Source organism: Nelumbo lutea, chromosome 5 (genome assembly GCF_056320005.1).
Source record: "Nelumbo lutea isolate HS-2025 chromosome 5, American lotus-T2T, whole genome shotgun sequence".
NCBI classification, from domain to species: Eukaryota; Viridiplantae; Streptophyta; class Magnoliopsida; order Proteales; family Nelumbonaceae; genus Nelumbo; species Nelumbo lutea.
This window is the reverse complement of record NC_142688.1, coordinates 14,648,980-14,669,682: the sequence shown is the minus strand read 5'-3', so window position 1 is coordinate 14,669,682 and position 20,703 is coordinate 14,648,980. Positions and strand designations below refer to the sequence as shown.

At 39.4% G+C, this 20,703-nt stretch overlaps 2 protein-coding genes across 2 annotated transcripts; one reads left to right on the top strand and one right to left on the bottom strand.

Annotated features, from left to right (window-relative positions):
- The first annotated feature begins 5 nt into the window (after positions 1–5).
- On the top strand, positions 6–13,516 carry LOC148850516 (14-3-3 protein 7-like). Its single transcript, XM_088943809.1, has 7 exons — positions 6–441; positions 6,404–6,710; positions 7,223–7,310; positions 7,401–7,510; positions 7,771–7,919; positions 12,651–12,688; positions 13,285–13,516. Exons 1-7 carry the CDS (start codon positions 375–377, stop codon positions 13,288–13,290), a joined length of 765 nt encoding a protein of 254 aa, XP_088799935.1. The 5' UTR covers positions 6–374; the 3' UTR covers positions 13,291–13,516.
- Positions 13,517–14,964: 1,448 nt separating this feature from the next.
- Positions 14,965–18,421, bottom strand: LOC148850515 (uncharacterized). Its single transcript, XM_088943807.1, has 2 exons — positions 15,673–18,421; positions 14,965–15,528 (listed from the first exon to the last, which is right to left on the bottom strand). Exons 1-2 carry the CDS (start codon positions 18,251–18,253, stop codon positions 15,167–15,169), a joined length of 2,943 nt encoding a protein of 980 aa, XP_088799933.1. The 5' UTR covers positions 18,254–18,421; the 3' UTR covers positions 14,965–15,166.
- Between the last annotated feature and the right edge of the window lie 2,282 nt (positions 18,422–20,703).

Here is a 20,703-nt window from a genome sequence, read left to right as displayed (position 1 = left end):
GACCCGGATACTCCGGTAGTCGTTCTGTGTAGAAACGGGGACAGTGAAGGAGGAAAAACCGAAAAAGCCAGGGTTGGTTGTTGGCCAGTCTGTTTCTTACAGAGATTCACAGAAATTCCAATCATTCCAGAAGAGCCGGCCACACCTCACCCCCCAATCTGCCCAGACCCCAGAATAGAATCCAAGGGACAATTTCTGCTTGAACCATAATCTACGGCTTACATTCTTTCATAAGACGATCAAACGGATCAGACATTCCAAAGTTCTCTCCATCTCAATACATATTTAACGGCAGCTTCAGTCATTTGCATGTACAAGTCAATAGTGTACTTGGATTGGAAGCAGTTTGCAGAGAGAGAGAGAGAGGCGCGAAAATGGAGAGGGAGAGAGAAAGGCATGTCTACATGGCGAGGCTTGCAGAACAAGCCGAGAGATATGATGGTATATCTTTAACCCTTCTTCTTCTTCTTCTTCTTCTTCTTCATCATCATCATCTTCTGTAATGGTAGCATGGGCGTTGGATTTCTTTATTATTGTTTCTTAAATATCCCCAGTTTTTGTTGTTTATACTTGTATAGTTTTTTATTCTTCTTTTTTTTTTTTTTTAATATGGAGGTAATGGAATACAGAATTACACATATGAAGTTTCTTGCTATTTGTTCGCTGACTGTATTTTTTTTTTTTAGTTTAAAAGAATAAGATATACGATTTATTTATTTAGTTTAAAACTATCAACTGGGCTAGTTCTAGTTTGGGGTTATTGTTTGACAGATTGAGAATAATATTGCTAACATGTGTTTTTGTTTTATTCTCTTTTTTATGAAGATAATTTAATAATAATAATAATAGTGATGACGTCTAAGTTGCTCTCCGCCTCTCTATCTTTCTCATGTTTTCATTTTTTTTTACTAATTTAAGAATAACGCTCATGAGTTTGGTTCTATTATATTTGTTGCTGTAAGTATGGCGTGGGTATGCTCTGTTTTAAGTTTTTAGTTTTATTTGATTGGTTTTGCTCCGCTCTGTTGAACCACGATAACGGGTGCCTTTTATTTTAATTTAACATTGGTTTTTCTGGCAGTGGCAGGGAGCTGAATTAATATCATTTGCTTTTTAATTTTCCAGTATGATTTTTTTTTATCAATAACACTTTCATTAATTCATCAATAGAAGATTTACAAAAGGAAGACAAACACGCTTATCTTCCAAGAGCAACAAAGAACCTCAAGAAGAGGAAAAAAAAGAAAAAGAAAAGAAAGAAAGAAAACACACTACATTTACAGCTTGGCCCAAAAAAGTGAGTCCCTTTCTACCCCTTGTTTAGCTAAACCGTCAGTTGGGGAATTAGCCGATCTTTTAACCCAACGTATCTTAACTTCCATCTCCCGCACCAGCCACTTGAATTTCCTCATCTCATTATTGTATTTCCATAAACCAATGTGATTTTTAAGCAGCCACCCTATCACCACCTCTGAATCCCCTTCAATTAAGAGTTTCCTGATGTCCAACTCTTTAGCTTTTTGGACTCCTTCCATAACTACAAAGATCTCAGCTCTAAGGGAGTCACCCACTCCAATTGGGCCTGAGAACATGGCAGAAATGACCCCATTTTCATCCCTAAAAACACCCCCAATCCCTGATTGTCCCGGATTTCCCCTGCTATACCCATCAAAGTTTAGTTTCACGAAACCACTAGATGGAGGGGTCCAAGCCACACACATTACTGACTTAGTTTGTGTGTAACTTGCAATTTCACCCCACTTCCTCAACAAGTCATCCACTGTGTAATCTATGAAAAGCTCCAAAGATTTCAGCCACTGTACCGCCCTAATTTGAATGATAGCCCTCAGATCTGCTGCTCCTCTCTGAGCTTCTGAGAATATCCTGGAGTTTCTTTCCTCTCAAAGTGTCCAACACACTGCAGCCCTTAGTCCTCTCCACATTGTCCTTCCCCTTTTTATCTGCCACTTGAAAAAAGAAGGGGAAAAAAGGCCTTGCAAGTCTGATGGGGGGTTCCAATTGCAACCAAAAAGGGACAAAGCCCATTCCCAAATTAATCTTGCAAAATGGCAAGACACCAGTAGGTGAAAACCAGTCTTCCCATCCGCTTTACAAAGGACACACCACTGAGGTGACAAACAAGTATTGAGTCTCTTCTTTTGGAGTAAATCACCAGTGTTGATTCTTTCCAGATAGGCTTTCCAACAAAAACTACCAACCCTATGAGGTATTTCTCGCACCAAACCTCATCAACAGGAAAAGCAAGGAAGGTAGGACTGGTGGACTGACTTAAGACTTTGAAGAAAGAAGCACAAGAAAAAATGCCATTGGGAAGGTGTCCAAATTCTAGAATCCGCCCTAGTGGGGTCTAAGACAACGTTATCAAGAATTGCAATAAGGCTCAAAATAGTGTCAAGTCTGAGTCTCTCAAATCCTTTCTTAGACCCAAGTTCCACCCAATCCCAGAAATGGAAGAGGACGGGGTGGTAAAAGACGAGATTGACTCATTTTTCAAATCAGAAAGAGCAAACAAAAAAGGAAACTGATCCTTTAGAGGGGCACTCCCCACCCAGGTTTGTTCCCAAAATTTTATGGAGTTATCGAAATTCAAATCATACATGATATTAGGGCAGAAAACTGGTAGCAGGGCATGAATGGCTTTCCAAGGAGAATTGCTTGTGGTCCTAGCTCTGATTCCAGCGCCCCATCCATTATGCTCCAACCCATGAATACTTGCCACTATTCTAGCCCAAAGCTTCTCCTTCTCCAAGGGGAGTCTCCACAACCACTTTCCCAACAAAGTCATATTCCTTCTCCTAATATTTTCAAGCCCCAAACCACCACTAGTCTTACTCCTACAAACTATCTCCCAGCTCACTCTATGATCCCTCTTTTTCTCTCCCGGTTCCCACAGGAAATCTCTCATTAACTTCTCCAATCTATTAGCAACCTTTACTGGGATTTTAAACACCGATAGGAAAAAGATAGGTAAATTAGCAAGCGTGGCCTTAATAAGAGTAATTTTCCCACCAAGAGAGAGGTAGTTCTTTTTCCATGACACCAGTCTTTTTTCGAACCTTTCCACCAATTTTTTTCCCATATGATCGTCTAAGGCATTACTATTAAGTATATTTTTTTGAGAAAAAAGTTAACTGATTATATTAGAAAAGAAGGCAGGTACATGAGGAAATATACATGATACAGCTGAACCAACAAGAGTAAATTACAGGGGCAGATTTCTTTCACTGTACATGACTTCCCTAAGGGTACCTGATTTAACTAAACCATCAGCAATAGTATTTAATTCTCTGGGAATCCAGATTAAGTTTACAGTCATGGTGTTCAGAGTATCTCTGGCTTCAGCCAAGTAATGATTTAGTCTCCAAGGGCCTCCCTCTTTCTCCCCTAACAATCTTATTGTATTTGCTGAGTCTCCTTTAATGGTTAGAGCAGACCAGCCCTTCTCTTTAGCAATTTGAAGAACTGTGAGTGCAACCATGATTTCTGCTTTTGAAGAATCAGCCACTCTGATTGGGCCACTACATGCCCACATGATGCTCTCCTCACTCTAAAAACTCCACCAATTCCAGCAACTCCGGAGTTTCCCAAAGCACTGCCATCAAAGTTTAAAGTTATCTCTGATAACAGTCTTGCGGGAATAGTGTTTGCCCTGTTAGAATGTCTTGGTGAAGAGAAGAGGATTTCCCCCAAATTTCTTTGTAAATCATTCAGATATAAGCCTGTGAATTCTGCTGAAATGGAGACCCAAAGATTGCCCTGAAAAGTAATGTGAGAGAGTAAATCTTCAATGGATCCGGTTTTGTTTTCAAAGAGGCGGTTGTTTCTTTCTTCCCAAATACACCATAACACTGCTTGGGCAATTGTACACCAGTAAATTTTCCTAATACTAAGTATATCTGTTTATGTGTTTGAATATGCCAGGCTTTTTTTGCTTAATCTATAGGAAATTTTGAATTCTTCAACCTTGGCCACTTGGGGAAAAGATGAAATAAAATCAAACATAAGAAAAATAAAATAAATCGATTAATTTTGAATTCTTCAACCTTGGCCACTTGGGGAAAAGATGAAATAAAATCAAACATAAGAAAAATAAAATAAATCGATTACAGATGTTTGTATACTTACTCCATGTTATCCGAGCAGATAGTATGGTTGAACTCACTATATAAATAACTTCTATTGTGATAACTCTATATTTGATCTTAAAGAAGCTAGACATAAACAGCTTATAAATTGATCATCTAGCTGATGAATAAGCACCTTAGTTTGACTTCCTCCACCTTGGTGAATATTCCATTCTCGAAATTTGCTTATGTCTAAACAAATTCTTGGGGTACAAAGTACAAACATTACATGGCCTTGCCCTAAAAAAACACCCCGTTACATGGTCTTAGTGAATCTACAACTCTTAAAAGTTATATATATATACAGCACAATGGGAGCCCACAGAGACATGTAGAGGCCCACAAAACGAAAGATGGACACAAAACAAGGACCAAAATCACTTGGCCCACAAAACCTAACAAAACAATGTTAGTTCTCTATATAGTTACCTAAAGAGCCTCCTTTGATTTATTAATGATCAAGGAAAACCAGGATAAATAATGATTTAGTTCTGGTCAATATGATGCTACTTCATAGGATTTAGCACCACAAATGCTGGCACTATTGCTACAGGTACAACCTCTAGCCCATCATGGCACCCTTTTCATCATTCTGTCAAATTTGTCTATGTTGTCAATCTGAATCAACAATTAACAGTCATTGTATAGGGCCTATGAAAGATGGTTATAAGCTCAAAATGAAAACAGGGGCCAGCATGAGCTTACTGCCAATTGCCAGATTAGGATATCCATATTAGTTTCTTCTTGGGCCTCCTCTGCTCGCTTCATTTTTAGAACTAACCTGTTTGAGTTTAGATCTACATTCAGTTTTGGGGGAATCCACTGGGACCAGCAATCAGTTTTTAGAGAAAGGAATACCTGGATCTGAAAGATCTGAGAAGAACATCATGTGTGATTACTCCTCATTTTAGATTTTGAAGTTTAACTGAACAGCTTAGGAACACAGGTTGAATAATTCCTTTAAAAATTAAAACCAATTTTCTGATAGATTGTTGACTTCTATATGAGGCAGGAATTTTACCATAGATGCAAATATCACAGAGATCAGCTAGAGAAGGCAGATGATGAATAAATCCCAACTCCCAAGTTAGAGTTGGTGACAAAGCACCAAAATTTCATTAGTGGACTATGTTCCACTACTATATATAGTGTCGAGCAAAATAAACGACCTTTAGAAGCTGGTGGCAAAGCAGGAATATTTCATCTGAACACCATTTAAGCTATATAAGCATGAAGGGAATGGAATTAGCTATTTATGTGAGTATTGCCTACTGAACACTAGACCCCATGGATCAAGACCACTCTGATTCAAGTGAGGATTTTGTCAGAAAAGAACTTTGAAATTGGGTCATCCATTGAAGATCTCAACATTCTTGTACAATTTCATATGTGCATGCATGTTTTGTGCTTATACCATTATATATTTGATCACTAATATATCAGAATTTTATTAGATAATCAAGAGAGAATAAGAGAACAAGGTGTAAAGGAAGAGGAGCTAACCTGGATGACTAGTCCTGCCAATAGGACATCCACACTCCACAATATGAACAAGCCTATCAGACTAACCTGGAGGGAGAGACTGTTTCTCTCTCTCAGCACGTGTGCATTTCTCCACTATTCCATTATTCTGTATGGTGGGACAACAAAAGGATAACCAATGAGAAGCCACTGGAGTTGCTTCATCGGTGAAATTTTCTTCCACTATTATACTAAGTTGTTGATTTGGCAAAAGTGTCAATCTTATATTCTTATATAAATCATGTTACTCACCAAAACACCATTTATAAATGACATAATTCATGTTTTGTAAACATGCATGGCAACAAAAAGTAGTAAATGCTTAATTTCTTTTCTGTTATTATAATTAGCACACATGAAAAGAAAGTGCAGGGATATATGCCACATCTGTGGTTTTGAAGAATTACAATCTTGTTATGGTCCTTATGGTTTCACTGTTTGCAAGAGTGCAATTGGAAAATTTTCATTATCAGTTTTCCATGTCTTATCTTTTTTTCTCATAACTTTATATGTAACAAATGATGATGGTCAGCTTTTTTTTTTTCTCATTTGTGTCTAGAACGGGAATTCCTGATCTTCCTCAATTTTTAATTTTATTCTTGAATAGAATGACTAGAATAACAAATATGATAGGGATCTATCATTTGGTTCTGTGTACTTCCTGATTGTATTTAATAGGGACTCTGTAATTATTTTTGATGCCAATGCCTTCTCTCTCTTTATCCCTTTCATTGCAGAGATGGTTGAATCAATGAAGCAGGTTGCTAGGTTGGATGTGGAACTGACAGTAGAGGAGAGGAATCTGGTTTCTGTTGGGTATAAGAATGTGATTGGGGCAAGGAGGGCATCATGGAGGATATTGTCTTCCATTGAACAGAAGGAGGAGTCTAGGGGGAATGAGCAGAATGTGAAGAGGATAAGGGATTACAGGCACAAGGTTGAAGATGAGCTTTCAAGGATCTCTAATGACATCTTGACCATCATTGATGACCATCTCCTCCGATCCTCCTTTGCAGGAGAATCGATTGTCTTCTACGATAAGATGTAAGATTTTTTACTTTTTATTTTTCTTTCGAGATTTTGGCTTAGTATTGCATCATTGGCATATACAATAGGTTATACATGATGAAACAACTTGAAATGAGGATTAGTTGGTTTTGTGACAGAATGGGGAATAGTAAAATAATAAAGCATCATACATCAGTGTTGTGCATGTAATACATTGAGACAAGACTTCCTTTTGTTCAGGTCCTACCTACCAATGAGAATTTTGGGGTAAAAAATGATTGCCCTAATTTAAAGCATACAACATTTCAGTCCAGATATATTTTCAGTGAAACTATTCTGTACCTTTTTTGATGGTCTGTGATGATGCTTCACATGGGTGAGATAGTCTTATGTGGATATCACCCAGACCCAGCGGGTCTAATACTATTCCTTTGATAGGAACTTGTAAGGATGAATTTTCCTTTCAGAGATTTTCTTATTTTGAACTTTACTTGGTTTTCACATTTTGTTCCTATATTGATATGATCTATCAACTTTTTCATTGCCAGGAAGGGAGACTACTACCGGTACCTAGCTGAATTTAAAACTGGGGTTGATCGTAAGGAGGCTGCAGATCAGTCACTCAAGGCTTACCAGGTCTGGTCAGCTTGTCACTGTTTTGCGGGCTTTATCTCCAACACATTCATATTAATTTCTTTGGTAATTCTGTTCCTTGCAATGATGCAGGCTGCCACTAATATTGCTGCAACAGATCTGCCACCAACTCATCCAATTAGGCTTGGCCTGGCCTTGAACTTCTCTGTCTTTTACTATGAGATATTGAATTCCTCTGAGAGGTACATTGCCTTCCATCTAATTTTATTGTTCTTGTCTTCTTGATGTTTGGTTCTTATTCAGTTGTGCAATGTCTTGGCTTTGCATTTGATTTCTTTTACTTTTCAGCATTCTCATTCTCTAATTTTCTTTGCTAACAAATATTTCATTAGTTCACAAGATCGTCCTTCAAAGTCCAATCATGGAACTCATCATATTTTTTTTTATGCTTTAAAGTTTCCAATTTTTTATATATATTGACACTGCTTCTATTGTAATACAGGGCATGCTATCTGGCAAAACAAGCATTTGATGAGGCAATTGCAGAACTTGATAACCTCAGTGAGGAATCCTACAAGGATAGCACCCTTATAATGCAGCTCCTTAGGGATAACCTCACATTATGGACTTCAGACTTGCCAGAGGAAGGAGGTGAATGAATAGAATTACTCATCTTTTGTTTCATTTTGTGTTGAATCAGCTATATCCACAGTTCTAGGAACAAGAGCAACTGTAAGGTTTTGAGTTCTTTTACCTCTGTGCTTTTTTCATATTTGAAAGGGTATTTTACTTCAGTATTTTAATAATGGTTTTGATTGTACATTGAGATGACAATTCTAGGATAGAGACATAGAGAAGAAGTCAAGGAGGAAAAGAATCTCCTGTAAGCATAATCGACTAGAAGTGTTACTTAGGTGAAATGACTGAATAGTGACAGTAGTAGTATTCATAACACCCCTTGCAGCCAAAGCTATTTGCTCCCCATTAGAAGTATTCATTGCACTCATGCTTTCCTCAGATTGTATCAAAACGTACACTTCATTGATAGAAGGAAGGTGCCTACTATGCAAGATCTGGACTTTGATAGGTTCATACACTGGATTCATCCCAAGTAAAAAATGCAAACACACTCTATTGAGAGATTAGGGGCTTATAGGCTTTAGCATCCTTATCACTCTCCCATTCAATGCTCTGATAGTGGTCAAGTTCCTTCCAAATGGAAGAGAGAGGAGAATGGTAAGCAGATGGACTACGTTCTCCCTGCTTGCATGTAGAGGACTCTACTTGCAACTGATAGATCCTAGCATAGTGCCTCTATTCAGAGTATGTGGGCTTCTCCTGTTCCCAAATATCACGGGCTGTATCTGCCCACATAAAGAAATTCTCCTGATTCCATTTGTCATGTTACACAGTGACAGTCTTTGGTTTTTTTTTCTGTTTCATTGATGTAATTAATTTTGCCCCTAGCCATGATGTACAACATTTCCTTGGACCATGCAAATAATTTCTTCTAACAAGAGGTGTAATAGTCATGGGGAAATTCATATTATCTAAGCACTATTCAATCTTCCTTGTCCAGAATTTGCACCCAAAGCAAAACTGTCATCAGAAACCATTGTAACAGGACCCTAAGGCCTAAGCAACCCCACCACTTCAGTTCAAAGTAGATTTCTCAGAGGAATAATGCTGTACCCCTAAACAGCACCTTCCGGTCCTTCCCAAGGAGTCGAAGTACTAGATTCTCAAGGGAAACAATCACACACCTTCCAATAACTGATCTGGACAAGCACAACACTACCAAATCAAGCCCCATGATTGCTTCACAGTACCAGTCCACAACTGTCACTACACAAACAGGTCATACCAGACCTACTGAGGACACCTTCCTCATTACAACAGGATCATATGATCCACAAAAGGGTTTCTAATCTCCTTCATAGCATTCGATCACCTAGTTTCTGGATTTTCTTGACACACAACCAAGAGAAAGAACAGAGCAAAGACTCCTACAAGTGTCTCAGATCAAACTAATTTCTTTCACTTGTTTTTTGGTCCAAAAGAGCAAGGGAAAAGGGAGAAATAGAGTATCAATCTGTTCTCAAGCCGTCAAAACATGTTCTGACACCATATTAACGATGACAGCAATAAAGAAGAAATAGAGAAGAGGGAGAGAAGAGGGAAGAGAAGAGGGAGAAGAGAGAATGAGGGCCAAAAAGATAGGCTTGTGGCATCTCCATTAGTATTTATAGTAGGGCGACAGTACAATAAAAAGAACAAAAAGACACTAATGCCCCTGCAGGCTGCAGCATATGTAGTGATAAATACCCAAGTCTGAACTTACAGGGAATCTTATCCTGTTTTCTCATCCACTGAATTATAGTTTGACAGTAGCCTTCAATCTCCACATCTTTCATTTCTTTCAACTTCATCAATTACAGACCTTGGATCAACGTTTTCATTCAGCCCTTAGTGAGTTCCGAACCTCAATAAGACCCAAACAACTGAGTAGAATGTTCCCATTTATGATCCCTAACTACACGCCCAATTCCTGAGGCTCCTGGGTTCCTGAGACTGCAACCATCAAAGTTGAGTTTGATATCATCTGGATTAATAAATGCATCTGTCATGTTTATGCTGGTGGTTGATGATTTACCCAAAATGTAGTTTTTAAAGACTTGTGATCTGGATCGGAAATCATCTGATTCCTAGTTGGATTGACTGCCGACCAAGTTATAAGAGATGCGACTTGGGCTTGAAATCACCAAAAATCAGTGAATATCTTGGGTTGGATAGAACATTCTGAATCTCCATATCATCATCATCATCATTGTCATCCAAAGCCTTGTCCCAATTATATGGGTTTGGCTACATGAATCCTTTCTGTCCTATTTACTACCATATCCATTGTTAAATTGCAGGCCCTTAAATCATTTCTCACTACAACCCATGTCCTTTTTGTAGGAATGGCAACGGGGCAGGTATGGGGCGGGGCACACACTCCCCTTCCCCGCACCCGTCCCTGCCCCATCCCTGGTATCGGGGTGAAGATTCAACCCCCATCCCCGGCCCCATCAGGGATGGGGAATCCCCGACATGTACGCACCCTGCAACCAGTTTTACTGCACTTTTACTGTATTCATCACTCTCTCACTCACTCTCCTCTCTCTCTCTCTCTCTCTCTCTTTCTCTCTCCCTCTCTCTCTCTACCTCTGTGAAGTCTGAGTCGGGGATGGGGAATCCCCGACATGTACGCACCCCGCAACCAGTTTTACTGCACTTTTACTGTATTCATCACTCTCTCATCTCTCTCTCTCTCTCTCTCTCTCCCTCTCTCTCTCTACCTCTGTGAAGTCTGAAGACCCTAAACTGCACTTCTCTCAGTCTTCTTTGTTTGTCCGTCGACTCCATCCTTCCTCGGCCTTTGGTGATATTACTGAATGGTCGAATAGATGAATAGATTCAACACAGACACAGACTTCCATTCTCTCCCCTAAGAGAAGAGAAAGACCACGAAAGACAAACATAAAAAGAGAAAAAAGAAACCCAATTGAACCCTCAGCATATAAACACTTGTTTCTGAAACAATGACCAAACAAGCAACTACTCCATCCCTGCAAAGAGGAGTTCTACACTTCTTAATAGATTCACATTTAGAGGGAAACTTTTCAACAGAAGAAGCAACAGAAGTCATGAAGGAAAACTACCAGTGAGAGCTGTTTTCAAAATAAAAACTGCTTTGTTCTGTGCTAGGGTGGTCGGCGCCCAGCAGTCAGCGGTTCTACGGTGGCAGCGGCGCCCGGCGTTTGGCAGATGAACGATACTTCTCAGTTTCTCAGTTTGCAATCGAAGACTGAAGTCACTGAACTGAAAACAATGGTCGCTTGCAGACTGAGCCACAACTCTGTGCTACAGCGATCGGTGGTCGGTGGTTGTGCGACTGCGAACTGCAGTTCTGCGGCTTCTGCCTTCTGCGAGCGAAGAAGTTGAACAGTGAAACACAAACACTGAAACTGAACGTACCCTAATAGTTTAATACACTATATATATTATATATATAAGTGTATAGTTGTAAATTACTACGGTGGCGGCGTCGCCCGGTGGTCGGTGGTTGTGCGACTGCGAACTGCGGTTCTGCGGCTTCTGCCTTCTGCGAGCGAAGAAGTTGAACAGTGAAACACAAACACTGAAACTGAACGTACCCTAATAGTTTAATACACTATATATATATATATATATTATATATAAGGGTATAGTTGTAAATTACAACCGGGGTCAGGGTGGGTTTGGGGATTTATAGGCAGACCCCATCCCCGCCCTGTCTCCGGTCCGGGGCAAAAAAAATTCCCCGAACCCGACCTGCATGCATTTGTGACTGGGGAAAATCCACCCCGTTCGGGGCGGGTTGGATCGGGGACCCGGTTTGTGGGTAAAATTGCCATCCCTACCTTTTTGGTCTGCCCTCAGTGATTCTAGCTCCTTCATTTCGTAGTACTGCCGGTAGTCTTCTCTGTGTATACCCAAACCATTTTGGCCTACTTTTCCTTGTTTTCATATATGGGGATTCCCAATCTCATGTATAGTATTAGAAAGAGTTAAAAGGTACTGAGAAAATGAAAGAAAAATAAAACAAAGCAGAAGTGAAAAATGACCCTCTTTAGTCAATGGAGAGAGAGAGAGAGAGAGAGAGGATAACAAAAATAACCTAAAAGAAATTGAAGGGGAATTGAAAAATAAAGCTTTAATTTGCATCCAACTTTTGTCAGAGGTCCTCTCTCAACTGTTTACTTGGATTATAATTTATAGAGACATGCATAATACACTAATCTGCTTCGAATCATCTGGAGAGGTCCCCAGACACTATAATGAACAGAATTGAACAAATTATAAATGTAATCAGAAGTTACACAAGAGGAAATTCTTTTCCAGTTTCATAGAACCATTACAGTACACACTGGAGATCCTTGGGTGGAAGTAAGACAGTGCTGTGCCTGAGAAAATTATGCTTTAATGATAACTTACCTGTGAATCTAGTACTATCCATGTTGACAGGAAAAGTTTTAAAACAAGAAAAAAGCGTAGAAAAAGGTCACTTGAACAGTTGAACCTGGTGAATTATTTTTAAGATATTTTCTGCAAATTTATTACAACTGCCTTACAAATATTAGGCTACCAGAAATTGTTTCTCTATCTACTGGTTCTTTCAAATAGAAAGCTGGTGTTGTGAGAATTGTTCCTTTCCAACTATTTAATTTCCTTTCTGTAGTTACTACCTTTCAAGTTCATATGATGAATTTGTGACTGTTCTGCCACTTCTATGTCTCACCCATTCAGTGACTAATATGCCTTTGTTATGCAAATGCTGCTGTCAATTTGAATTTGCAGGGGAGCAGTCCAAAAGTGTTGAACCTGAAGCAGCAGAGGTAAGGAATCGTCTGTGATGAGGGTTGGTTGATAATTCTACTTCATTTTCTTTAATGTTTGGGTTTTCACGATACTTTTGGGACCTTAACTGGGTATTTTGCGATCTTACACCTTGACTTCTTTTAGACTTTTACTATGAAGAACAGCTAGCTAACCTTAGAAACAAATTTGACATGGTATTGGTAAAAGCCGCCAATTAAGGAATGGGGAAAAAATGGTCCTTGCCAAGATTTTGATGCATTGTGCAAATGCAGAGGATTGGCCCACCACTTGATATTTCCAACCTAGGGCTAGAATGATCACATTGGACTGTTAAAAGATATTCTTGTGCAATTGGTCAGGCCAAAGTCCATAGATTTGATTCTTTACAGTAAATAACTTTTTCATTGTTGGTACATGCATTTGGCCATCCCCATCGAATGGTCAGTGCAACAGTCCACACCATGTACGACATTTATTGAGTGTACAGCTGGTCTATCCATGTGGCCTTCTGCCACTGGTTTCCTTCTATACTTCTATACTCTCTTTTTTCCTATAGATTTTCCCTTTATATATTTTTTTCTTAATTATATATATATGTGCATGAATTTTGCAGAAATAGTCGCATGATAGGTGCGAGTGATCCTTGTTTGACTGATTTCATCGGGGAAGTACCCATTGTAGCACCGAGACTAGTGGTGGTTGTTGGCTTGTATTTACTGATATAGCATTGATGCTAGCGTGCATTACTTTTTGTTAAACACTGGATATTTATATACAGTTTACTTTATTTTGATTTATCTAAAGAGGTTATTATATAAGGGGGAGGTTGGAATCTTATAATTAAATTTTGTTTTTGTGTTTGGGTGATTCATTTCATTAAGATCAAAAAAGGGGGAGGGATGTACAAAGCCTTGTCAAAAAAAAAAAAAAAAAGGCAAAGCCCAAAGTATGATCACTATACAAAATCCCTTCCCAGCCCAGATTTAGCTAGGTTATTAGCCACATGGTTTAATTCTCTAGAAATTCATTTGAAGCTGCATTGTAAGTAAGAGGCCAGCTCCCTGATTTCTAACAGCAAATGAGACAGTTTTCACAGGTCCAAAGTCTGTCCTGAAGCCCAGCTTATAACATTCATCGAATCTCCTTTGACTGCAAGGAAACAGAACTGATGAGATTTGGCAATTCTGAGGCTTTTTAGGAGGGCCCTAGCCTCTGCTTCAGATGCATCAGCCACCTTTGAAGGGCTACTAAAGGCCCAAGTCACATCTCCATTCACTCTTTGGATCAAACCTCTTATTTCAGCATTTGGGCTGTTCTCTGCAGACCTCTTAAAGCTGCCATCAAAATTCAGAATGAGCTCACAATCTTGAGGGTGTTTGCAATCGTGGGCATTTATTTAATAAACCCTTCCACATAGGTGCCACTTTAGCATTTAGCCCATCATGTTGATCTATAGGCATAGAGACTTGCAAAAGCAGGCCTTGATTTATGTGCATGCCTATCATTCGGGGAAGTTTCATTTTAATTCTTTCCCCAATAAGTATGCATTTATTCACTGTTTTGCTGATGTGGTGTCTAATGGCGCTTAGTAGTGCCCAATTGTCGATAAACAGTTTCATTATTGTTTTTTTTTTGTTTTGCAAATAAATCAAATACAAACTTTGAGTGAATAAAAGGAAGCTATACCAAACACATTCCTTGTGTTGGGTGTTGGGGTGATTTTCAAGAGAGGCTGCGGGTGAAAAGGAGAGGTTGACAGAAGGGCTGTCCAACCTCTCTGTATGTCATTCCGATTGATACCCTCAAACACTTTACTATTCACCATCCAGCTGTGATTTTTCATTAACGCCATTTCAAATTTGTTAGCAATTAGACCCATTGCTTCTCATTTTTAACCATCTCTACTGTCTCCTCCCACGCATCTTCCCTCCCAATTCATTTTTCTTTATTTCTTGACATTGGTTCGTTTGTTCCATGCCATTTAGCCCACCCATCATTGCGGGCAAAGTTAATCATGTTAGAGGAATTGTGGACAAATTGGTACGTGTGGATGAAAAAAGGGGGTGAACTTCATCTCCTCTTAAGAGTGTCCTCGTAGGAGTCTAGAGCCTGTATTTGCATGGATGGTGCACTCCCATTGGGGATCCAACATTGAACCCTGCTCTGCTCATAAATAACCAGCAGGTCCTGACTCTCCTCAAATGAAGGGATGCTTAGCGACCAACCGATCCCATGAACAAATGTATGGAATGTGTTTAAGATATGGAATTTATAGATCTATAATAACAGTAAGAGCTCAAGACAATTATTTTCTAATATCTGGTTGTGTTAGGAATCTTCTCTCCTCTTGTAAGATCAATCCTATTCTAAAATTGTAATAACCTCGTTTTGCAATGGACATTTTTCAAGCATGCCCATTAATTGATCAGAGATCTACGACATAATAAGCTCTACACAGCAATTTGTTCATATCGTGGAAATGATAATCAACATCATCAGAGATATCGAGAGCCATGTGAAGGTGACCCAACATCAGTTGAGCCGGAGAGCTTGGTAAAACTCAGGTCATGACCAAGTAGTTCCTGAGCCGTGTGTCGCATGGTGAGTCGAGATTGTGGATCAGCATTCAAGCATGCCAGAGCTAACATCATGATGGATGCAAGTGCTTTTGAAACCTGTGGAATTGTGGGAGGTGAGAGACGTGGATCCATCACATGCTTCAGCACTATATCTTCATCACTTGATGATAAAGAAGAAATGAGTTCTCCTGGGTGCTTTCCCATTATCACTTCCAGCACCAGAACTCCAAAGCTATACACATCACATTTCTCAGTTACGACCATCGTGTAAGCAAGCTCTGTGGCAAGAAAAAAGATATATATAAGCATTCAGATATCAACAAAAGAAGCTCTGTTGTTGAACCCAAAAGTTCTGATGATCAAAGCAAAATGTGTCGATTCATATATAATGCTGGGTGTTAATAAACAATTAATGTCTCTACCTGGGGCAATGTATCCGTATGTTCCTGCAACTGTGGTCCAATTGGAGGAGTCGGGCTTCAAAAACTTCGCAGTGCCAAAATCAGAAACACAAGCCTCAAGCTGTGTGTTCAAAAGAACATTTTTGCTTGAAATGTCTCGATGAACTATCGGTGGCTTGCAGTCATGATGCATGTAAGATAAAGCCTGGGCAACACCTGCAACAATTTTAATCCTCTTAATCCAATCTAGCTTCTTTGCGCTATTGTCACTGCTTAGGATATTTGATAAGCTTCCATTTTCCATGTACTCATAAACCAGAAATGTGTGGTCTAAGTGACAACAAAACCCATAAAGCTTCACAATGTTTCGATGTCGTGTTTCTGTCAACACCTGCATTTCATTCCTGAAACTTTTCACATTTTCAAGCTCCGACTCTTCAGAAGAAAGTTTCTTTATGGCCAGTACATGGTCATTAGAGAGCTGTGCTTTATACACTTTTCCTGATCTTCCAATCCCTATACAATACTTGTTGTCGAAGCCCTCTGTGGCTCGAATGATGTCTTCGTACATTATCCTCCCATCGTAATTCCATACAGAAAATATATGTCCATTTCCTGCAGCAAATGCTCCTGTCTTCTCACTTTTTGAAATTTTCTGGCAAAAACCAGACCCGATGAATAGAACTAGAAAAAACAGTGCCACGGAGCAGGAGGCAACAATAACAATTACGAATTTGAAGTTGGTTCTTCTGTCACCTTCTTCTGTAGAAGATAGGTTGCATGCTTGCAAGCCACAGGATTCACAACATAAACCTCTGTTGTTAGCAAATGCTGCTGGTGGAGATTGTTGAAAGGCTCTACTGTTTGGCAGAGGACCCTCCAAATCATTGTAGGATAAGTCGATCGACGTCAAGCTGGCCATCTCACTCAATGAAAAGGGAATGACACCTGTGAGCATATTGTGGGAGAGATTCAAGTTCATTAACTTGGTCAGCTTTTTGAACTGTGATGGTATCTCTCCAGTAAGCGAATTTTCACTGAGATCCAGTATCTCCTGCAGCTCTACAAGATTCCCTATCGTATATGGGATGGCTCCATTAAAAAGGTTCTTGCTCAAGCTCAAATGCTGCAATCTGGAGCAGTCTCCTATTTGCTCTGGGATTGGTCCACTTAACATGTTCATCGACATGTCCAAAAAATTTAGATTGGATAGTTCTCCAGTTTCAAATGGTATCTGGCCAGAAAGATGGTTATCTTTCAAGCTTAGCCTAATCAGAGAAGACAGTCGTACCACTTGCTTCGGTATCTCTCCAACAAGTTGGTTTGAGGAGAGGTCAAGTACTCCCAGTTTAGTTAACTGGCCAAACTCAACCGGTATAGTACCCTGAATATTGTTTCCGGCAAGTTTTACTGCAGTCAGGTTCCGGCACCTTCCCCAACTCGGTGAGAGCTCCCCATTCAACTTATTGTTGCTCAGATCAATATAATCAAGGTTTGGATACACTCCTAGGTCGCGGTCTATACTTCCTGTGAGTTGGTTTCCTTCGAGCCGGAATCTATACAAGGTTGGGCAGTTTCTCAAGCCCTCTGGTATGGGGCCTGTGAAATTGTTGCCTGCTGCAGTGAAATTCACAAGCAAACCATTTTTGCAGAGTTGTTGTGGTAAGTGGCCAGAGAAGTTGTCGTAATTCATGTGGAAAACAGTCAACAAGGAAAGGTTTCCTATTTCTTGAGGTACTACCCCAGATAATCGATTTCTGCAAAGGCGCAAATCAGTTAAACTTCTCCAAGTGCCTATGGTGGGAGGGATTGATCCAGAGAGATGATTCAGATCAAGGAACAAGTGGGTTAGCTTGGTCAAATTGCCCAAAGACGGAGGGATAGTGCCTATAAGGTTGTTCCCTCGTAAAAGCAGTTTCTCCAAGTTCTCGACATCTCCTATTTCTGATGGGATTGAACCAGATATCTGATTACTCATGAGGACTAGCTCTCTGAGACTTGTGAGGAGGGTAATCTCCCTGGGTATTCTCCCAGTGAGATTATTGTATTGGAGATCAAGGTTGGTTAGTCTTGTCCAGTTAGAGAACAGATGTGGGTGTAGCTCACCGGTTAGGGCGTTATTGGAAAGGTAGAGCTCGGAGAGGTTACTGAGATTGGCCAGCGACAGAGGAAGAACACCAGAAAGCTGATTGACAGAGAGATCAAGGTAGGTGAGTCTGGTAAGTTTACCAATGTGGGTTGGGATGGTACCGCTGAGTTGGTTCTCACTGAGATCAAGACGGAGAAGATTTGGAAAGGAAGAGAAATCAAAGTTGTCAAGCTTACCTTGTAAAGCTGCCTTGGATAGGTTTATCTCAGTTACATTTCCGGCCTTGTTGCAAGCTATTCCAGTCCAGTTGCATGGATTTGGAGATGTGGTAGCATTGGGTCGTGTTGCAGTGGTCGTCCATGATTGTAGCACTGTTTGGCTCTGAAGACTGGCTTTCCATCTAAGGAGAGCATCGGCTTCTGAGCTTGGTGGTTCTTGAGCACTGCATGAACGTAACAGAAACCAGGCAAAAACTAACAATACAAGGGAAACATATTTATCAGAGTCGGCCATGATTTTGCTTTTGCTGCTTCTGCTATTGTCATTAGCATTTGAAGATAATATATATACCCTTATTTAATTTGTTAAACGTGTGACATTGGATGGTGTTTGGTTGGTGCCTGGTGGAAATTGTAATTCTATTATGTGTGGTGGAAAGTGGAAATATGGACAATCAATCCCTTCTTTTCCCATTGTTGTCTTTTTTTCTTTTTTGTGACAAATTTCTGGGCAACCAAACAAGGCCCACAAAAGGAGAAGGAAAGTAACACAGGCGGCAGGCACACCCAGGAACCAGTAAGTTTCTAAATAGCAAATTCCTGAAAATTTTTGAACACTAATCCCTATAAGATTGGAGCTTGGAAGGAGAGAAGGGAGACGTGTAAAATAGTTGGTAACGCATTCGCAATGGCCAATGGGAGGTCAAGCACGTCATCTTTTCAGTCTTTATTCAATTCAATAACAATATATCTCTTTCAAGTTGTCCTTGTTTTTTGAATCCGTCAAAAGTGATCAGGAAAGGATTCTTATTCTTACCTGTTCACAGTGATCCTAAATTATTACAATAATACCCGGAAGATGCAGACATAATAGAGACAACCGAGAGGAGAGGAGAGGAGAGCCAGCTGCGCTCAGGGACATTAATTAGATCCGTAGATGATCGATGAATGGGGACAATCCAAACGCATAAGTCGTAACACGTTTAATTAGATACGAGCGTGGCTAGTCTCATATATATACAGCGTTAACTTACCCCACTAGGCCACAAGCAGTTTCTAATATAAATCCATATCAACCCAGTACGATTTGGACTATACAATAATTAAACATCCGTTAGTATCAGGGGTGGATGAATTAGTCCGTCAAGCTGATTTGGATGTTTCATTCAAAGCTCAAAGGGGATCGTTGTTGCATCTCTTAGTCCCTTACCTCACCTCACCTCACCTGTCTTCACCTTCTCTTTGTCCGATTGGTATTTACTAATTATTATTGTTCTACTTGTCATTTACATGTCTTCCCGCGTGTTTGACCCCAACTCCGATTTCATCCTCACAAAAATCATGCATTCGAAACATTTTTGTTCTTGTATGTTTTTAAAGATATTCACAATCCCTCTGAATGGGTCCTTTGTTGAATTACTTAGAATATAATTCGGATTTAATCCTTACATTGTATGTTATTATTTATGAGATATATTTCTAAATTCATGATATAATGTGAGGAGTGCAGATCCCAATTCAAATTGCTATCAGCTCATTATATTATTATTATTATTTTTTTTTCATTTTGCTCCACCGCAATTCAACCCCATGTGATTGGATATCTAATAAATTACTTTTCTTGCATGAAGGGGAAAGGCACCTTGACTCTAGGGGGTTGAAGTTGAAACCAAAAATATTGAACGGAAAGAATCCTTCCATTTCCTTCCATTTTTTAAGAGCTAACTGATGTGTTTGACTATTCCAGTGAATTAAATTTTTTAAATCATCCTTATGATTTAGGAAATTGACTAATTCTATCCTTATTGTTTATCTATTGTCTTAAATTATCTTTAAGTTTTATGATAATTAATATTACCATAAAATACTAACAGTAAAAAACAAAATATCCCTTGAATATTCTTCAAATTTTCAAAATAAAACCCAACTGCTTTGTGACTAGACTAAACAGTGATTCTGTTTGCAACAAAGATTTGATTCAGGTTATATGCGTTTTTTTTTTTTTTTCATTCTCAATGACAAAACCCAGATTAAAAAAAAATCGATTTTGACCTATTATTCCACAACTTTTTATTGTTTTTGTAATGTCTGGAGAGGGTTTTTCTTCCATGGAAGAACAATGAGGGAAGAAGGATTGTAATGGTGGAAGCCAGTCAAGCCACGTACTTATCTGAAAGAAAAAAGGAGAACAAGATTAATAGGTAACGAACAACAACTAGAGGAAAGGAGAGGAGAGGAAAACTGGAGCTGCTCCAGGGTTGCTCTTTGATTGCATGGCTGACTGAAGCTAGGAAAATGAGTGGACGCCTTACTACTGCAACAGCGGCTGCACGTTGCACAAGTCTATAGGCGATTTCTCCAAAGGGTTTCCTTGGAACGGCACGATATCATGCCTTTACCAATCCTCCTCGACCTCAGTCAAATCTGATTTTCAAGGATACTGATTCATTAGATGTCTTGCCCACCCTATCAAAGATTAAACGGATACAATTAAATAACATCATAGAAACAAAGACAAAGACTAAGATTGAGACTGAGATAGAGTCAGATACGGGGATGGAGAGGGAGTTGGAGTCGGATATAAAGACTGAGATGGAGTAAAACAATAAAAGGGTATTTTTGAAATTTTAAAATATATACCAATCATATGATGTCACAAGTGAATAAAGTGTGACGAAAAATTAATGAGATTTTAAACAATTGTCATAAAATTTAAAGGTTATTTAAGGTAATATGTAAATAGTA

Bases quoted from the DNA above. Each gene is read 5' to 3' on its own strand.
- LOC148850515 (XM_088943807.1), bottom strand. From the start codon at position 18,253: ATGGCCGACTCTGATAAATATGTTTCCCTTGTATTGTTAGTTTTTGCC. The intron at 15,529-15,672 runs GTAGAGACATTA...TTCTTGCCACAG, and splicing joins ATACGGATACATTGCCCCAG to AGCTTGCTTACACGATGGTC.
- LOC148850516 (XM_088943809.1), top strand. From the start codon at position 375: ATGGAGAGGGAGAGAGAAAGGCATGTCTACATGGCGAGGCTTGCAGAA. The intron at 7,311-7,400 runs GTCTGGTCAGCT...GCAATGATGCAG, and splicing joins AGTCACTCAAGGCTTACCAG to GCTGCCACTAATATTGCTGC. The intron at 7,511-7,770 runs GTACATTGCCTT...ATTGTAATACAG, and splicing joins ATATTGAATTCCTCTGAGAG to GGCATGCTATCTGGCAAAAC.